General features: G+C 39.2%; 1 protein-coding gene across 1 annotated transcript in view; it reads right to left on the reverse strand.

The window, feature by feature from the left end:
• Positions 1-3932: 3932 nt before the first annotated feature.
• USP10 (ubiquitin specific peptidase 10) overlaps positions 3933-20093 on the reverse strand; it is a 46506-nt gene continuing 30345 nt past the window's right edge. Inside the window, exons 5-14 of the mRNA XM_015639944.3 lie at positions 16641-16732; positions 14978-15087; positions 14488-14543; positions 13184-13287; positions 12348-12447; positions 11479-11659; positions 8879-9044; positions 7138-7282; positions 6047-6112; positions 3933-5089 (exon numbers count right to left, since the gene is read on the reverse strand). Of these exons, the coding sequence (XP_015495430.1) occupies positions 4902-5089; positions 6047-6112; positions 7138-7282; positions 8879-9044; positions 11479-11659; positions 12348-12447; positions 13184-13287; positions 14488-14543; positions 14978-15087; positions 16641-16732 (1208 nt within the window). The 3' untranslated portion in view covers positions 3933-4901. The remainder of the gene's footprint in view (positions 5090-6046; positions 6113-7137; positions 7283-8878; positions 9045-11478; positions 11660-12347; positions 12448-13183; positions 13288-14487; positions 14544-14977; positions 15088-16640; positions 16733-20093) is intronic.

Here is a 20093-nt window from a genome sequence, read left to right on the forward strand (position 1 = left end):
TTTTTTTTTTTTTTTTTCCTTGCTCTTATGATTCCCTCTGGATCTGTGAGTTTGCTGTAGGCTTATTTAATTAGCTAAAAAATGCTGCAGCCCCCTCAGTTCCTAATTTTCCCAAAACACAGTGAATTTCACCCCAACACAGTGAACCCTCGTGCCCCCACACAGGTTGCCACCCCGACACCACGCTGCCCCCCAGCCCTGACTCACAGCCTTCAGAAGGTGCTGCTCACTCCAATTACCATAAAGCTGAATTAACTCATTTTAAATCTCACATACCGACATACAAATAATTTCCAGACCTCAGAGGAATTTGGTATTTTGTAATCTCCACAAATATCCCTATGGGAAATGAATCCCTGTAGGATGGTTTGGGCTGTCTGATTGCTCCATCAACCTGGCTGCTTTACAAAGATTTGATTTTTTAATCTATTTTTTTAATATACACCAGGATGGTTTCACTGTACAAGACATACAGAGGGCCTGGTTGTGCTCAGGGATGAGCACAGCCTGGAACAAGAATTTTTACCCACCTCATTTTGTCTTGAGTCAGCAGCTTGGGGTCATATGTTCCACCAAAGCCAAAACAATCAGAAGTTACTTTTAATCATTCCTCGTTATTACTGCCTTGATTATAACGTCTCCATTTCATATGTGGTAAAAGCCACATAAAGCAGGCTGCATATATAAGTATATATTAGCAGAGAGGCCTTTCATGGACTAGCCAATGAATGGGAAGAGACACAGATTTCCCCATGCCCTCCTAATTGACCAGGCAGACAGCGAGTCCTGATCTGCACTGGAGATAATGTGCCTTTATTTCCTGGTGACACACAGGCAGGGCTGGCCCCAGAGCAGGGCAGGGTGAGGAATGGGGGAGAGGCACAGAGCTGCAGGGGATTCCCTGCTTTGATTCCTGCTCTGGAGCAGAGGGAGCACAAGGGGATGAAGAGAGGGAAGAGAACCCGGTGGCAGCAGGGAACATGCAGGAACTTGTCTGCTATCACAAACTGTGAGAGCCCTGAGGTGCTCCTGACAGGACAGCCACGTTCAGGTTTGGGGGAAATCATCCCTCTCCTGCCTGGGCTGTGTCTTTACCTGAGGGAGCCAAGGAATCCCTGCCACATCCAGCAGGGTGGAGATGCCCCTTTCAACCACGATGCACTCCAGCAGATGAATTAACAGCGTGGGGATCCAAATCCCAGGAGGGAAAGCCAAGCACTGATGGATTTATTCCCAAACACAATTATTACTTTGCACTGTGAGCCCCTATTTGTTCTTTCTTGCTGCTCTCCTGTTTTGGGGTAGCCTGGACTGACCACCCAGGCTCATCTACAGCTTCACCTTCTCATACCAAAGAGCATTCCCCAAATGCTTCATCAACTGATGATGAGCAAGAAAACAACTCCCCATAAACCTGTCCTGTTTCACTGGTGACCAGGAAAAAGCTGCTGTAAAACAGTGAAATAAGAACACAAGCTGCAGCAGTTTCAGAAAATTTAGGGGCACCACTGACTGCACTAAGTACAAGTCAAAAGTGACCTGAAATCTACACAGTCCCTCTCTGAAGGTGCTGAGGCACAGGGTGTCCAGAGAAGCTGTGGCTGCCCCATCCCTGGAGGACTTTAAGGCCAGGGCTTGGAGCAGACTGGCCTAGTGGAAGGTGTCCCTGCCCGTGGCAGGGGGTGGGATGAGTTTTAACGTTCTCTCTAACCCAAATCAGTCTGGGATTCCATGAAAACCTCTTGCCTTGTTCCCATAGCTCCCCACATTCCCTGGTCACATCTGCAGACTGCAACTGGACTCCTAACCCAGCACCCATCTCTGTGGATTTCACCCCAGACCAGAAGGTGAACTGCTATCACCAGCATTGCAGCCACCACACCTGGCTATTTACCAATATAAATTATTTCCAAAAAATCCTTTGGGTCATTAAGACAGCTCAAAATAAACCCCCAGTTGCACAAATCTCCAACATGTTGGGAGCATCCCCTGCACGTGCAAGGCTCACTCTTCATTCCTAGTGAAAAGCAGCAGATTTAGAGCACAAAGATAAACCCTCTGCTGACAGCTCGGGATCCATCCTGGCAGCAGCCTTGGAGCTGGACCCCTGGACCTGGCCCAGCCCAGCACTGCCCTCTGCTGCAGCCCAGCCCCAAGGGACATCATCTCCAGAGGATATTGTGGAAAACAGCAGTTTCCTCCTTAAAACACCTTCCCCCAGCCCCAAACACCTCATGGCTTTAATAATTCTCCTCCCCCAGCCCATCCAGCCCTTCCCCTGCACATCTGGCTCACGGCACAAGGTTTTCCCCACAGCCCCTTGGATCTGCACATCCAGTTTCTCATTTCAAAAACTTCAGGTCTTAATGTGTATTAAAAAAAACCACCCCCATTTCTCAAAATCTGGTTTAAACTTCAGTAAACCACCGGATTTACGGTGTATCATCGTGGGTGTTGGGGTTTTTCTTTTACATAATCACACCCACAGCAAGCCCCTTGTTTTGCAACAATGAGAGGTGTTAACACAGAAAATAAAAATTGTGGCTGTGTGTCCACATCACTGTTGCCACATCCTTTTATTTCCCTTTTAATACACTGCAGAAGGACTTTAGTGACAAATACATTTGTAATATCCTCAGTAAAAAATGCAAAAATTCACTTTTAAGTGATACTGAGACAATTCCAAGTCATACTGAGAGAATTTCGACACTTGATTTTTAAACAGACAATGCTCATTGTGATTTCTTAAAATAATAACATATGTAACCTCTGTTAGGTAATATATTAATTATTGATCACCTGAAGTTTTCTCTGGACTATTCAGGTTAACCTGCACCATCAGAAATGCACTTTTTCACAATGCACTGGAGACAGAGTTAAATAAATACCCAACACAGGGACAGGACTAATTAAAAACAGGATTTCTGCTGTACAGAAAACCCCTTCAGCCAGGTTTCAGAAACAGGATGTGAATAATAAACAGCAGAGAACAGTAAGTTCAAAACCTGGTTTCTTTCTGTTTTGGAACAATCTCCCAATCCCCAAGTTCTCACCAGTGGAGCTCTGGGGCAATTCCCAGCACAGGGATGCCCTGGGAGCACCAATCCTTCAGCAGCCCCAGCTCCAGGAACTGAGGTTTTCCCTGCAAACAGCCAAAATCCAGGTGAGTTTTGCACAGAAAATTGTTCTGGAATTGGTAGAATGTCACCAAAATCACGTGGAGTCACCATCTGTAAATCAGAAAATACTAATAAAGCATAAGCAGCAAAAATGTAACAATACATTTGGACACCCAAAACAATTCCAGAGCATCATTAAACTTCCTCAGCAGCACAGGAGCATCCCAAAGAGCCACAGGGTTGGGATGCTCCTTCCTACAGCTGGAGCTCTGGGCACAAACTCTGTGTGGCACAACATGAGAGAGCAGAAGAGTCAGGACAAGCCAGGGAGCTCCCACCATCCCATGATGAGACAAGGACAAAACACCACTATCATCAAAGAATTAAATAATATATGGGAGATTTTTAGAGAAAGGAACAGGAAGCTGATCAAGGAAGTATTTTAAGCAAAAGTTCTGCAGGACAATGTCAGCTGGGTGAAGAAGAGACAAACAAAACCTCATCTGCTTCAGAAACAACAGTGCAGGGTTTGCAGGAGGACACAGAGGGAATTCCACCCCTTCTGGCTGCTCAGTGCTCAGCCCTGGGGCTGCCACATCCCTTTCCCTCCCCACTCCAAGCTCAGGTCCACCTGAATGCAAAACAGGAACATCTCTGACGTTTCACAAAGCTGTAAAAGCAAAGGAAAATCCTCTCCACTTCATTTGGGGAAGGCTCCCTACACTTTGAGCAGTGCTACACAGAAACCGCTGGAGCTTCCAAGGGCAGGATTCACACTTGAGGAAAAACAAAACCCACACAAACACACACACCTTAAACCAACTTTGTGACTTTTATTGATGGGCGACAACTTTATACTTCTAGGTATCACTAAACTGTGTACAATTAGGAACTCAACATTGTAGGAGAGCAGACAGCAAAATTAAACAAAGCAGACTTAAAGAAATATCAATCTTAATTATTTTGCCCATTTTCTTAATTTCATGTACACAGAAGCATAAATGCAGTTTGAAATTTCTCAATAGCAATAAAGTTACAATCACCCATCTATATAGACTAACATCTTAACTCCAAATATTTGATCTGCAATGTGTACTTAAGCAGTTTCTCATCGCACAATTATTAAAATGTGTCTTCCTATCAGGAACCAGCAACTCTGGAGTTTGTACATGTTTTGAAGCACAAAGGACCATTTCCATCTCATACACATCGGCTCATATTTTACCACTTATCAAAAAACTATTGGGGAAGCAGAGAGAGCTTTTTATTATTTTTTTTTTTTAATTTTTTTTTCTTTTTTTTACTGAAGTAAAGATAAAACATTTTCACAGAAATCTACAAGTTCTGTTGCTGGTGCAGGGTTTTCTTCTACTACGCAATTAGAAAGTGGGAATTAAATGCAAATCCCCTTTTTATTATCTTAGGATTCAGCATTAACTCGGATGAACTTTATTTCTTTTTAATATTTTTTTTTTTGTGATTCACGAGGCTTCCAACCGAGCGACTTCATTCTGCAAAGTCAAAAGTCAACACAAACTATGTTGTGCACAAACGGCAGCTTCCTTTATCTCTCTATCCCATAGTTGCAAGGGGACAAAAAAAAAAAAGAAAAAAAGGAAAGAATGAGTAAAAAGGGGGGAAAAAAACCCAGAAAAAAAAAAAAAAAACAAAAAAAACACCAAAAAAACCCAAAAAAAAAACCCAAAAAAGAGAGAAAGATTCACTCAGAAGAGCATTTACAGGAGGAAAAGTTAGTGATCTTGGCGTTCTACGGGGCAGGGGTCACAGCAGGTCCACCTGGCGGTAGTAGAGCAGGTAGGCTGTGCGCTCCAGCGCCGCCTTGACCACCTGTGAGTGGTGGATGACCCTGACAGCCTGGTCATCGATGCGCAGCCACCCGTTCAGCCCGATCTGGAACACGTCCGTCGTGTAGTGCCCGCCCGTCGCGCTGTTGCCGTGGTGGTACACAACTGTGGGGACACACAGGGGTTAAATGGTACCCAGAGATCCCCACAACAGGGTTTAGGGCTGCACCAGGTTTGGGCTGTGCAGGTCAGAGAACGGCAGCTAAAGCTCGGCTTGTTCCACGCCCTGCCTTGGGCAGCCCCAGCTCTGGGCCAAGGGAGCAGGGGGAAGTGGGACAGACAGGATCATGGAATGGTTTGGAACTGGAAGGGATCTTAAAGCTCATCTCATCCCACTCCCTGCCATGGGACTCCTGCCACTATCCCAGGCAGCTCCAAGTCCCATCCAACCTGCCTTTGAACACTTCAGGGATCCAGGGGCAGCCACAGCTGCTCTGGAAACCTGTGCCAGGGCCTGCCCACCCTCCCAGGGAAGAAAGTATCTATGTGTCCTAGGAGACAAATCCTCATCCCAAATATTCCCCTGGTGGCAGTTCTGATGGTGACTGGGACTGGTTTGCCCATGGGGAAGTGGAAAATGGGATTTTCCAGCTGCCTGCAGTCAATGCCCATGTCAGTCCTCACGGGGTGACATCCAGAGGCTTGGGTGGGATGAACATCTCCGCTTTGTATGGCTCAAATAATATTTGGAAGAAGTGAAGGAAACTGGGACAGTGCCCTGGGATTTGGCTGTAAAACCAAGGAGTTGCTTTAGGTCCCTGTGTCCCACCCCATCCTTACAGCAGGCAGCTCCCCTCCCTCACAGGGAAGGATTTCTCCCAACATCCCATCTAACCCTGCCCTGTGGCACTGCAGTCATTCCCCTTGTCCTGGCACTCTCAGCCCTTGTCCAAATCAGTGTTTCTCCAGCACACCAAACCTCCCAACTCCAAACAAACCCCACTAAACACAAGAATTTCACACCCAAAGCAATTTAAAATAAAACACTTGATGTAACCCAGTGTTTCTGTAATTCCATGCAGAATCTGCATTTGCAATACAGGGACCACATGGATAAAATACCTGCAAAGAGCCGGTAGGTTCTTTGGCCTTTTGAAATTTTACTTTTCACACCAGGAGACAGTAGCTCTGGAGAAGGAAAAACAGTCACATGTTAGAAATTCCATATCAAGAGAATCAATTATTTTTCAGAGAAACCAACACTATCACAAAGGAGAATATTTAACTGAAATTTCTTCCACAGCCTTTCAAGAATGGTCATGGTTCTACTAACTGGTAATCAAGGGAGTGAATCTGCAGGTTTGCCGAACACTGTGGTTTATGAAAGATTTAAAAATACCACCAAAAAATGAAGGGAAATAGAAGACAGAGTAGATCAGACTATTCCATTTCCCCCCTTTCATTCCTGCTGTCAATGACAGAACCAATTTTAGATTCCAAGTCATGCTTACATTCCAAAAGGAAAATTACAAAATAAAATATTAAGTAAAATAAAAAGGCACTGCCTGACAAGGTCCAGATCTCAGCTGAGATATGAGTATACATTGATTTTATTTATTCCTGTTTGAGCTACTGGCTGGCTAATAGTCCATCTGTCAGCTCAAAACAAAAGGCATTATTTTGGCAAACTTCAGATGCTGGACGATTTCCAACCTCACACTATTTAAACTCAGTATCTCCTAGGATACTTGTTAAATAAAGGATCCTTGTTTAACCTCTGCACTATGGATTGTCTACCTTCAGGCTGCATTCTCAATAAAACACCAGTTTCCTTCCACCAGCCACTCATTAATGAAACAATGTGGCCTTCTCTGAATTAAATTTGTGATTGAAAATATCCAATATTGGCAACAGTTTCCTACAGACAGGGGCACAGATCCAAGAGGATCACTTCCCATATTTGCCCTCAGCAGCCTATATCCTTACTCCATCAATCCACAGGAAGCTCTCATTTGGCCCATTGTCTAGGAAGTGCCAATATTTATGCTTCCAACACAAAAAACCCACAAAAATATTCAACCAAATGACCAAATTTTCAGACAACGATGAAGACAAAATCTTGTGTGGGAGAAGATTAAAACATAGACACTCGTAGGAAATAAAATATTATCTTTCCTATGAAGAGAGGGAAATTGTGTTCATAAATCTTTTACCTTTACTGATTTCCAGATCAACAGTGTACTCAATATTCTTGATCAGCTTCTGACATCCACCTGTTTTCTCATACACGAAGCGTTTGAGGTGTAAAACAAGAACAGGGGGCAGCTTTTCTAAGGTGAGCCTTCGACTGATCTCCACCTGACACACACACCCAGAGGAAGAAATCTGTCATTTTTTGTTACCCCCTCAAAATTCCTCCTTTAAATAAGGAATAAGTATTTTATTTTAAATACATTAGCAGCAAACCCTCCAGATTTGTAATTATTGCAGTATTAATTTATGATAAACGCTTGCTCGTGACTTAAAGCCCACTGGATCTTCAACCCTAATGTTGTTTCAAAGGAGAACTCAGTATATTCAAAGAGAAAAACATGAGTTATGACCACACTTTTCTCTACTAAATAGTGATTTTTATATAATTATAACCAAACAATCCACAAAATCTCTGCCTGGAAACCAGGAGACGAGCTCAGAATTGCAGAACAAAAATATTTTGCCTTCCTAGAAATAAAGACATAAAAATTTTTCTCAAAAGAACTGCCTAAGGTTTTTCTCTATCTTTTAATTGAGAAAAATCTCCTCATTGGTAACCATGAGCATTATTATTTTTCAATACATGGTTTGATTCTGCTAGAACCTATGTGTTGAATAGAAAGTCATGGGGAGGAAGTATTTTCTCTTTCCAGGGTTCTACAGGCAATTTGTTCAGAATTTTTACTACAATTTTAATACAAAACCAACTATTTCCTTTTGAATTTCTTTTGAAAAAAAATCCAGAAGACACTGTGGGTGCTTGTACTTCCATCCAAACTCTGAAATATCATGCAGCACCTAATTTGAACACCATTTCTTCCAACCCAGCACTGGTTTGTCAGTCAAAAACTTCAAACCATTTGCAGTAAAAAACAAAGGAAAAAGAATGGCAAACAAAACAAGATCTTTGTGGTAAAACACAATCAGCTTGCAAATGTTTCTTTCACATGGAAAACAGCTGGAGAAATGTATGTTCTGGGTATTCAAGGTAAACAAATTTCTGCAATTCGTCTTTAGCTTTTCAAGGGAATCAACCATGCATTCTTCATCTAATCTTGTTCTCACTTGGAGGATTTTGAGGACTTAGAGACATGAATGTCAGAGGGAACAGCTACAATTCCAGAGGTACCAAGAGTGCACACAGAATTCCCATGTGAGAGATCCCTGCACGCCAGAGATGCCTTTACTACCTCCCACCACAGCAAACAAGGCAAGGCCTTAGTGAGGGAAGTTTAATTATTATCTTCTATCACAAGTTCTCAAACTGCCAAACCAAAGGCATGCTTCTCCTCCTTGTTTTCTCCTGCAATTATTACCATAATCTATTATTTGTAAAATTAAAAAGTATTTACTCTGTAGAGCTGCTCCTTTACTAACAGCATCTGGCAATCCCCAGGAATCAGTAAGTTATGATATTGAACATAATATTATGTATCTTTACCACAATTCAGCCTGCTAATTTAGTATATTCTCCATTAAAATCCCCAATAAAATACTACACCAACTCAAACCCCAGCTATTTACAGGCCTGGCTTTGTTTCAGAGCTGACATTTCACTGCTGCAGGACACTCTGAAAAGGTTTGTACCTCTTTTGTTACAGTGTGTTCCAACAACTCCTTGTAAAAGCCAGAGCTCTGTGAAAACCCTTTTAAATTAAAAGTTTAGCACGTGGCTGTGGATAAGGGGTGAACAGAACACACCTCTTGCTTGGTTTTTGTGGTGTATCCCTGCACAGACTCTCTTGCCACCAAGCTTTCCAAGGCATCCTGCACGGTGCGGATCTTGTCCGACTGGATGTCCAGCTGCAGGGTGAAGAAAAGCTGCAGCGTGGCAGACTCCTTGGAACTCTGCTGGTAAACAACAGATCTGGGGAGGAAAAAAGAAATCAAAATGTAATAAAGTGGGATTTTCAACCAGACAAAACTTTCAAGGAAGGATGAGTTACTCCAGTAACTCAATTTATAGTTAATTCAAGGCAACACATATAAATATAAAGGTTAAACATCAAGTTTTAATGATTAACCCCAATTTAAATGATTTTAACATCTACTAAGAGTATTCTGAATGGGATTGTAATTGAATTGTTTTATTTATGCAAAGTTATTGGATAAGCATTCAAAGTTTCAAGAAAAAGACTGAAAATTTTGACAAGCATTTAAAAAAAAATTCACCTCCTGGCTCTTTTTGTTTAGTTTTCCAACAGCTCTTTACAAGTGCAAAGTGCCAGTGCTTATCTGTATTCTACTGTAAAAATCACAGCTGATTCCAGATTGTCCAGTAAAAATACACATTTTTTTCAGTCACATTTCTAAGACCAATTTCAGAGTGATTTGAAATTGTTTGCTTAAATCTTGCCATAGGAAATATAAACTGTGCTACACTGAGGATTGGCACTGACAGATGATTTTCTTCCCATCATTTTCTGTATCCAGACTTTATCCACGTATATAAATTATAATGTTGTCATCTATTGAAACCAGAATTATAATTAACACAGCTCTGAACCATTTGGCCATGTTGGAATATTTCCAGGTCAGGAAGGAAATGTTAATGTCCAGGTTAATTTTAATGTTTAGGATAATCAAAAGAGTCCTTTTTACTCAGGCAAAGCCCTTAAGCACCAACAGAAAGCCAGTGCAGCTTAATACTGGCAAACACATATCCTTTAGAGGGAAGAGAATGCATGAAAAACAACAGCACCTTTATTTTAAAAAACAGAAATTGTATTTTAACAACTCTTCACAATATATGCAGATATTGATTTAACAGCAAAATGATTTCGCTCTAACAATGTCCCTTACTAGAATAATTACAAATCTCAGCTGGACATGGGGAAATGCAACATTTTCAATGAAAAATTACTCAGCACTGCAAGAATTCTCAGGAAAATTTTGTACTTTCCCACTTAAGCCTCATGTTGCTAAGAAAGACTTTATAGGTTGGGATTTTGAAGTAATTATGCCTAAATAGACATTTAATAGATTCAAGCTTCTCAAGGACAGTCTAAAAATTCCCAAGCCTGAAGTTTCCCCGTGCAAAAGATGCCAATTCAAATCATCTTTTCCCCACTGTTTTTCCCATTGGATTTTTCCAGTTTCTGATGCTTTCATTCAGTGGAATTCTACTGGCAGTTTTATATTCAGTCCTTCCTATCTCCACCCCGAGGATGAAGCTTTCCAACATCCCATGGGATGCTGTTTCTGTGGTGAGTTGTGCCCTGGTGTGAATAAATAAAGTGGATGTGGTGCCAGCAGATGTTGGATTGGATCCTGTGGTTCTGCTGCTCAGTTCAAGTTTTTGCCTTTTCCCAGTATTACTTTGTACCATTTTCTGTGGACTTCTACAGAAAATTGCATCATCTCAGTGTTCTTAATGTAAAAAATGATGGAATCATGTAGAGATCTAAACAATTGTGACATTCTGGTAAATATATCTGGAGTATTAAGACCACTTTGGCTACGTGGACCATTAATGCAGGACTCCATCAATACCTACAAACATCTGTCTGCCAAATTCTATGGAAAATATAATTTTATTTACCAGCTGTCTGGCTCAAAACCCAGAAGAATAAATAATTTCAGAGCATTTCCAAGGCAGAAGGCACTAGCCCACATTATTCACACTTCTAGACTGAATATCTGGCAACACAGAGTCAAACACCAGCAATTAAGTGTCTGTCTCCAATTTAAAAATAATTCTTCAAGTCTAGCAGTTTTGTTTAGCTGTATGTTTTTAGTAAGTATTTACTTTGCTTTCATTTTAAATTATACATCTCTCCAAACAAGTCATGAGGCTTCCTTTCCAAAAAATATTCTTTCAGATTCTACTTTCTGCCTTTGTCTGATATCAGACCTGCATAGAAGTGATATCCCACATTCTTTTCATTCCAGCAGCATCTTGTAGCAATTTACATTCTTCCAGATTTCTTTTGCATTTAACATTTCTTTACTATTAAACACAGCTTTCTCTGGGAAGCACAAAGGGTCTGAATAACCTCAAATTCACAAGTTTATGTTTTAATTAGTTGTTTTACTGTCAAGATTTAACTCTGTAAATGTGAGAATGAGTTCTCTCTCAGTATCCTCATTTATAACATGACATGAGACTCCTTAGAGGTCATAAAAATTTGGTAGCTCCAAAATGCTTTGGAATTCTTAGACAATATTCAAAGCATAAATATTCCAAACTCCTTCTCCACATGCAGTTCAGGGTTGGGATCTCAGAACAAGGCAGGTCATTTAAGACATTTAAAAAGACTCAGCCACCTCAAGTCAAGAACTTGTAGGAAAAAGCACTGTACCTTATGTGACCACCAAAGATGTCAGTGATGGGAGTCTGGACAAAGTCAGCCTGGCGGGTGACTGAGGACTTGTTGCGAGGTCCCACCTGCTCCCACTCATCCTCGCTGCCTTCCCCCTGCTCCTCCTGCTCCTCCTCCTTGGGAACACTCTGAGCCTCGGGGCCGTTGGACACCGACACTTCTTCACGGCATAAGGAAAAAAACACATTGGGGTTTTTGACAGATAAGACATCCAGGCAGATAAAGGATTTGAAAGGCAAAAAAAACCAATACAAAAGGCAAAAACCCCTAAACAAGTGATTTTTTTGAGGATTAAATGTTTTAATGTGTCATAGTTTTAATTAAAGAGAACAAGCATATTCCAGGTTTGCTCCCAGCATGACACATCCACGTATTAACAGAAGGCAGCTCTCTATTTACATACAGATGACTGTATGTAAATAGCAAAGTCTGGTATATTTTTAGTAGTAAATTTATGGAGTAGAAAATTAGAAAGTCAAGTGTTATTCTGGAAAGAGAATTATGCCATTATTAAATACAACTCCTTTTCTGCACAGGTATTTTACAGGGAACCCAAGGCTTAGCAAATATTTTTCCAGCCAGTGCCAAAGTCAGGAGGTTATAAACTGCACACAGCTAAGGAACAAAATATGGTATGCCTTTATGTTCTAAAAAATTTACCCTGCTACAGAGAAATTAGGTAACTGAATTCTTACTTGGCTAAGGCTTGCAGGATTTTATTTGTAAAGGGGGTTCAAGCTAAAGCTTGAACATAAACTAAACTCTGCATATAAATTCTAGTAATTCTTTCAAAGTAAATTATCTTCCAACTTTGTCAGTAAGAATTTTTAAATAATTTATCCACTAACTTTCATTATGTGGAGAGAGAAGTTTCTTGAGGGTCAGCATTTCTTCATGTAGTCCATTGAGGATAAACCCCAAGTATTCTTCAGCATCCTCTTGCCTGCCCTAAACAAAATAATTTTTTCAGTCAATTCAATGAATTTTCATGGCTTCCTTTTAACAGAAAATTGATGACACTGAATAAATTCAGCTTTTTCCTATTAATTTAGCAACTACTCAGTCTAAAGTTATGTCAAATAAAGTTTAAATTTTACTATAATACAAACTCTTTTTTAGCCAGTTAAACCCATTCTGTGCTAAGCAGTAAACACACACATCAGCTCCACAATGGCTACAAGAATTCTTCATCTTTCTCAAAACAAAGTCCATTTAACATGTGAGTTGAATTTTGTCCCCCCATTTCTTTTACAACCACTATTAAAAATGGCTGTCAAGCCAAGGCCAAATCAAAGGATGCTTTGAATTATTATCTTTTCTTTATATTGAAATTTAAACTGAACAGGTATTTTGACATTTCTGGACCTTCAATCAGTCTTAGCTGAATTCCTCATAAAAATGAACAACTGCTCATTTCTTAAATGTAAATCAGTTGCTAATTTCTTTATAAAAAGAGATGTTCCATTCCAACGGTAATTTTCCCATTATTCTGACATATCAAACTGCCAAACCTGTAATTAACATTTTCCTGTAATTCAGGTCCCAAGACAATCGAGTTTCATTACCATGAACTCTCAATGAGCTGATTTTAGTGGCATTTGAGCAGAGCCTGAGGTCTGGCTTTGCAGAGTTTTAAGGACTGCCCTGCAATGCAGTTCCACAAGTCAAGGATTTGAAGTCCCACCTTTTCTGACAGACTTGACTTTATAACTGTCAAGAGCCTGTAAATGTAGGTTGGTTCAAAGGCAGCTCCTGGTCGGATGTCTCTCACTATTTTATCACCTAAAGCTGCAAAATGAAAGAGAATTAATCTAAGTAATAATAAATAAAAGGGTTTTTTTACATTATGCCTTAGCAGTCTCTTCAAACATCACTAATTTTGGAGTCCAGCACTTTTTTTTACTAATAGTTTTATTGTAATTTTGGGGTCTTCAGCTCAGAAGCTATAAGCCACAACTCTTAACTGTAAATATTGTTTTAAAACATATTTTCCTGCATAAACTTACAGATAATCAGGAAAAGTTCTAAGAAGATAAACAAGAATATCAACAGCTATAATAAAAAAAACCCCACACTTCTAGTGCTATTTGCATTTTTGCATTTCTTTTGTACTCAAAGAATTTCTTTTGTACTGTCTTTAAACCTATTGTGTATTTGCAATTCTAACAGATCACTTTTGCTCACTGCAGAATAAAAACCTCAAGAACAGCCTGACAGAATGTTCCACCTAATGGCAAGACAAGACCTCAGAACTACACTTGAAAACTACACAAGAAAATGACCTACAAGTAAAATAAGTTGCATAAGCCAGTAAGATTTGTTTTACAGAAAGAAACCACAGAAATGTCTGAACTGTTTGGAAATCACTGGAACAACCAGCTCCTCCTGATATTTCCTTATCATGTTACATAAAGAATAGTTTCAGGAATGTGCTTGTTTCTACAAGTTTACAATACAACAGACTTGGTTTAAAATTAAGATTAAACAACTGAAACCTTTAAGATAATTTATTTGCATAAAAAAATATGCTGTTCCTCACTCCATAATCATCACTGAGTCTAAATATGTATTAGGAGAAATCAAACACATCTGAAGTTTTCCCACTGGAATCAGAAGCCAGGATAATATTCCTGCAGGCAATCTCCAGCTGTGTAAGGGATCTGTTATGGCCTCAAATTGTTCCAAATCAGTGTGTTCAGGATTTAAGGAACAGAATTGAGCAATCAGATAAATAAACAGCTGGAAAAATGTAAGGAAGGAAGTGGAGGAAAATACAGGGAGCATCGATTTTTTAGAAAGGGCATGTTCTTGGAAGGCATCCTCATAATTAAGTGGATCTTCAACAAAAAACTGTCCCTATTGCACTAGTACACTTGGTCCACCAAACAGAAGAAAAAAATTCAAGGTGCAACATCTCCCCCCATGCAGATCTTTACCCTAAAGGCTTCTCCCCACCATTTTCTGCTTTGTGCCCCTGCTCCCACTCACCTTGCTTTGCTTTAGGAGGTACAGGCATATTAGTGAACTCATTCATTAAACGAACACTGAAAACAGAAGGGAAGTAATTGGACATGAGCAGCAATTTAAGACTTAGAAGAACAAATAATAAAATTAGATAATTGTCATTCTGACTGCCAAAGCAAAATGAAATCAAAGAACATCAGCATGAAATCTGAGTAAAGTTCAGACATAAAAATCCACCTGATCACTGCAGGTGTTGGGCTGGTCCTTGCACCTCTCACAGTTCATTTTTGCACATGAAACACTACACAAAACTGATACTCCCAAGGCAACAGGAATTACCTTCCTTGACAAGCCAAGCACTTGCAAAACATCAAGTTCATTATCAAAGTGCCACCCAAAAACACATGAGAAACTTCTGGATATATATCAGCTTCTAACAACAGCCACTGTTAGGTATTTCTACGGATTTTAGCCAGATCCCAGAGTTTTATTCCTTTTTTCCCAAGCTACTTACAAACTGTCTAGCATTGGTGTGGAGGTGCACGGCCTCTGCGATTTGGAATACATTGGAATGGACTTCATTAAATGATACATTGGAGGGCAAGCAACCAAGGCTTGCAGGGTCTATGCAGTGGTATTAAGGAAATATGCAGAAAATGGCATCTGTGTATTAACCAAATATTCTATTATATACAAAACCATATGAAAAACAGAGCTGTATTTTTATTAGGTAGCTCAATCCAAGAATTTAACTGGAAAAGAGGATGAAGCTTTATCACAATGTTAACCAATAACGTACAGAAGTTATATTTTTAAAAAAACTCAGCAACTTGTAACATGCAATGATTTAACTGACATTTTAAACATGGTAAAATCTTTAATTAATGGGTAAGGAAACATTTCATCCAGGAGCAGGAGAGGAAAAGAACTTTCACAGGAAAGACTTTAGAGAATTAACCATTTGAAAATCGGCAGGAGATAACCTGGAATACATTTTCTGAGAAGAATGGAAGAAACCAGCTGAAACTTAAAGGTGCTGAGTCACACCTGCAATCAAAGCAAAACCCACTGAGCTGTGAGACGTTCTGCACTGCACAGAGTTGGAGCAACCTGGAAAACTCCAGAAACTTCCAATATGCTGGAAGAATAATACTCTTAAAAACATCACACCTTGGTGAGAGCAATGAACAGAGGAAATGCACTAAAAACTGGAGGGAAAGTGAAATGACAACATCAGGGATCAATCTCAACAGCTGGAGAGAGAGATTAATTTGATCCCTACAGGGTGCAAAAACTGAGTATTAAATTCCAAAGTAAAACTTCAGGATTGAAAAAATGGGAGCTAAGATACACAGTGTATATAACCAAACAAGTGCAGAACTGGCTATATACAATAAAAGCTTTATTTAAGGCACAGTCACTGGCCTAGAAATGCTTTATTAGGATCTGCCATGATCAGCCCTGAAACTGGTGTTAACATTTTTCACTAGTAGTACCAGCACTTGAAGTATCCCAAGTGTCACCTGCAGTCAGCCTTGCTGACATGGGAAACAATTTTTCTTAATTATTAATATTTTTATTACTATCATAATATAGCACCGAGGGAAGGTGCTTTCTGTCCTCAGGGTAAAAGTTACTTTTGCAGGGGAATACAACTCCAATTAATTAAGAGCAAGTTCATCTTCCATATGTAAGACTGTAGTAGGATTAATTCAAATTAAATGCAGCTTTCCACAGATGATACGAGAGTGACAACCTGCTCAGCACAAACCCAAATGATCCACTTAAAACTGCAAAACAAAGCCAGAGTGTAAGAACAGTTACCTCAAGTGCAAAAGAGAAACAACCATTCAAATGGATGCACAGAGCAAGGGGAAACACTGCTAGAAATGACAATGGTTTCAGTCAGGAGAAGTCACAGTTCTGAAATATTATGACACAGGTAACAAACTGCAAACTGGATTGCAGGAGAAACCTGCAATCCACACCAGGTTCAATGATCCAAAATCCCCCTGGATTTCTGGCTGCTACACTTCAACATTTTAACCACAGGAGCAGGATCTGGGAAAACAAAGCACTTTTATAAAATACTTACCAGAACAATCCAGAAAAACTCTGACAGATAGAATATAAAAATATCAACTTAAGAGCATTAATTTTTTCCCAGGGAAGGATACAGCATTGATGTAGCACCAGTTTCCTTTGTTGATCAGCCCTCGGGGTTGCAAAGACACTGGTTTATGTATTAGTCTTACATTTTCCAGTATTTCTGCAGAATGAGAAACAGTAAATTGAGCATCAACAAAACTCTTATGGCCATCAAACAAATATCTGCTGAGCATTACACTGTAATTCAAATCAAAGAACAAGATTCCCAGAAACTTCAGCAAATGATTTCCACTCCATTTAACCACTGCTCACATTCCAAATCAGATGCTTTTCTTCCACCGAAGACATCCCAGACTCGGATCAGGAGATGCTGATACAAAACTGATCACTGTCACTCCAAAACAAGACCTATTGATTTGGATGTTTGTGTTCCTAAATCCAGATATTTTATTTATATTGCTACATAGATACATACACAGATATAAAACACCATCACTGAATCACTTGTCACCAGTTTTATGAAGTATTTCCCACATTTTTCTGCTTTGAGGAGGGATGAAGCCAACGCAGCAGTCTCAGTTTAGAAGTTTCACCATCCACTATCTTACAACAAAATCATCTCAGTGCAAACATACAGACAGATGTGCTCTGCTCTTCAGAACAGGCTGTTTTATTCAACACTCCCAAAACCTACGAGATAACAGCCTTACATAATGTAATTCCTACTCTTTCCTGCTTTCAAAACCTTCAGCAATGGCCCAAGTTTAAAACTTGGAAACCACTGCACATTAGTCTGTCCCAGTTATGAAACCAAGAGCAACAAAGGGAGCTTTTCCAGGAATCCTGACCTGTTATTTAGATACCTAAATAAGAAATGTTTAAAGAAAATATTGCAGCTCATAAACTTTAAACTTGCAAAATAAATTGTATAGAAGACAAAATATAAACTGCAAGTGAATATAGCAATTGTGTACCAGTGGGGTTATTTATTTTTATAATAAATGTGAGGGCTCTAAAGCTCTTATATGCTATAAACTTAAAAGAATTTCAGCTGTTCACTACAGGACAAAAGATAAAATAATATGATATAGGTACAAAAACAGAGGTACAAAGCTGTAACTAAGCAGAGGAAGGCAGAACTGCAAACAAAATCCACATCCTTCTAATGCCAAGTTATCTCCCTATCTATAACATCCTATCTCCTGCAGGTAACATCAGTTCTAAGCAAACAAAATTGATAAAAACAAAAGGAAGTGTTTAATTTGGTTGTCTATTACGTAAAGAATGTGCCATCTGAAAGAGCAGACAGCAAAAAAATGCAAAATGGAAGATGAAGTAGCACAGATGCAGAAAAAGTTTCTGTTGAGGGCTAAAATACGTTATTAAATTACTGCTAGAGCACTTCAGAATGTATTGTTAGAACAGCAACATTTGAACTGTTCACACATAATATTTCTGTTAAAATAAGTAATTGTTGAAAATAAGCAAAAAAGTAACGGAAAAAGTTTCTATTTTTTTTTGTCTATCAATAACTTCTTACATTAACTCTTCCCCATTTTTTCATCATACTAAATAAAGATATTTAGAGGACCTTTAGCATCCTCTTGTGGTCACAAAGCTGCTTTGTGTACAGGCTTCAGTGCAATTCCTGGGAATTCTGGTTTTTTTAACGAAGACTTGGGTTTGCAATTACATTCAGAAGCACATTTCCAGCTTACATCTAACATACAGTAACCACAAGAACTTTTACAAGTGTATCAGAAGAAAAATAGAATTACAACCGTGAGAAAATCTTAAAATTTCAAAACCTGTTGGAAGGCTCATGTCAGCACCCAGAAAACTCATTTCTTTTGGAGGGTACTGATTTGTGAAATGAGCAAATGTTTAGGTATTTCATTTGGTAAACAGAAAGCATTTTGATGAAGTTCATTCACTGGGTTTTGTTATTACAATTACCTCACAAATTTTTTTGAACAAGGTGATTTCCTAATGAAAGCAAGTGCAAAGTTTAATGAAAGAGAAGCCCCGTGGCAATGGTGTCCATGCTGAAGGGATAAGGGTGGCTACAAGTTTAGGAACTGAACACTTGGTTTAAGGCCCTGATTTAGAGAATATTGTCCCTGTCACTGATCTTTCCTCAAATCTGGACAATGATCTAGGAGATCATTGCTAAACCCCAAACAAGAATATTTAAGAATGCAGTTTGAGTGTACAAGAGACTGCATTTCTGAAGTTTATAAAATCCCCCAGACCCTGGATGTCATGTCTCCACTACTCCTTGCTCTAGCACTTACCCATCTTTACAATGAGAAAAAAAATCTACTCTCTAACACTGAAACACTTTTCTTACAATCTGAATTAATTTCATTTTATCACTAGTGTTAGCAGAACTGTGAATTGCCACCGTCTTTGTGAATTTGTTTTGTAAATTTGGATTTACAACGGCCATGCCAACAGTATCATGAAAGACTAACTATGAATTTCCCATGTTTGACCATATGGTTTTTAAATCTTATTTCCATTTTTGCTGCTGCACTATGAAATTTTCCTTCAGAAGGAATGCCCAAAGATGGCAATTGCATCAAGTCCTCAACAGCAACAGCAGGATTAATTATTTTCAGTGTTTTCCATGTAAATTGGTAATAACACACACTGAGGGGAAAAAACCTGCCTTCTTCAGCTGTACAAAAGACAATCATCAATTCCCTAGAATTTCCAGATCCTTTTCTCTAATACTTCTACCACTGTACTTGCATTTGGTTTCTGTTCTGGTGCCTTCCATACTTGCATTTACTGGATTCCCTTCCTTCTAAATTTAAAATCATTCCAGATTTAGTCAGATCTTAAAAGTTTCTGCTCTTTGATTCATCTGAAATCCTGCCTGCTGTAAACAGATTTTATGGGCATTGTTACCTCCATCATCCACAGTGAGAACATTGCAAGAGAACATGATTCAGAAAATTGTTTTAGATTCTCTCACTGCAATTTTTCCTAAGATCACCAAGAACAGTTAAAAGATTACTCAGAGAGAATTAATATTTTTCCAATCACTTACATCCTTAGCTTATTCTAATATTATATAAGGCATTATTAATTATCAGGTTCCAATCTTAGGGGACCAACTGTGAAATGTGGCAAGTAAAGCCTTGAAGAGTCTTCTTTTTTACCAATATCATTTATAACCTTACTATCTCCTAGATATTAATTATTAAAAATGTTTGTCCTAGCATCTAAATAAGGCTGCAGTGCATAATTAATTACTACTTTCTAAACACATAAGAGCAGTTATCTGCACAGCAGATACATATTGGACACTTGCTAAAATTACCTCTTCAGTATTTGATTATCAACAAGATTAACATGAAATTTGCCTGTTCTATTTATTTTCTAGTACTGATCATCTCCTTATCTTGTGTAGCTTCTGTCTTTGAGCCTAAAGGAACTACAGATCTCTGCAGGTTGAATCAAGCAGCATTAAATTATCTTCAGGGTGCCTGTGAATCATTAACCTCCCTTGTAAG

This window comes from Parus major, chromosome 11, assembly GCF_001522545.3.
Source record: "Parus major isolate Abel chromosome 11, Parus_major1.1, whole genome shotgun sequence".
NCBI lineage: Eukaryota > Metazoa > Chordata > Aves > Passeriformes > Paridae > Parus > Parus major.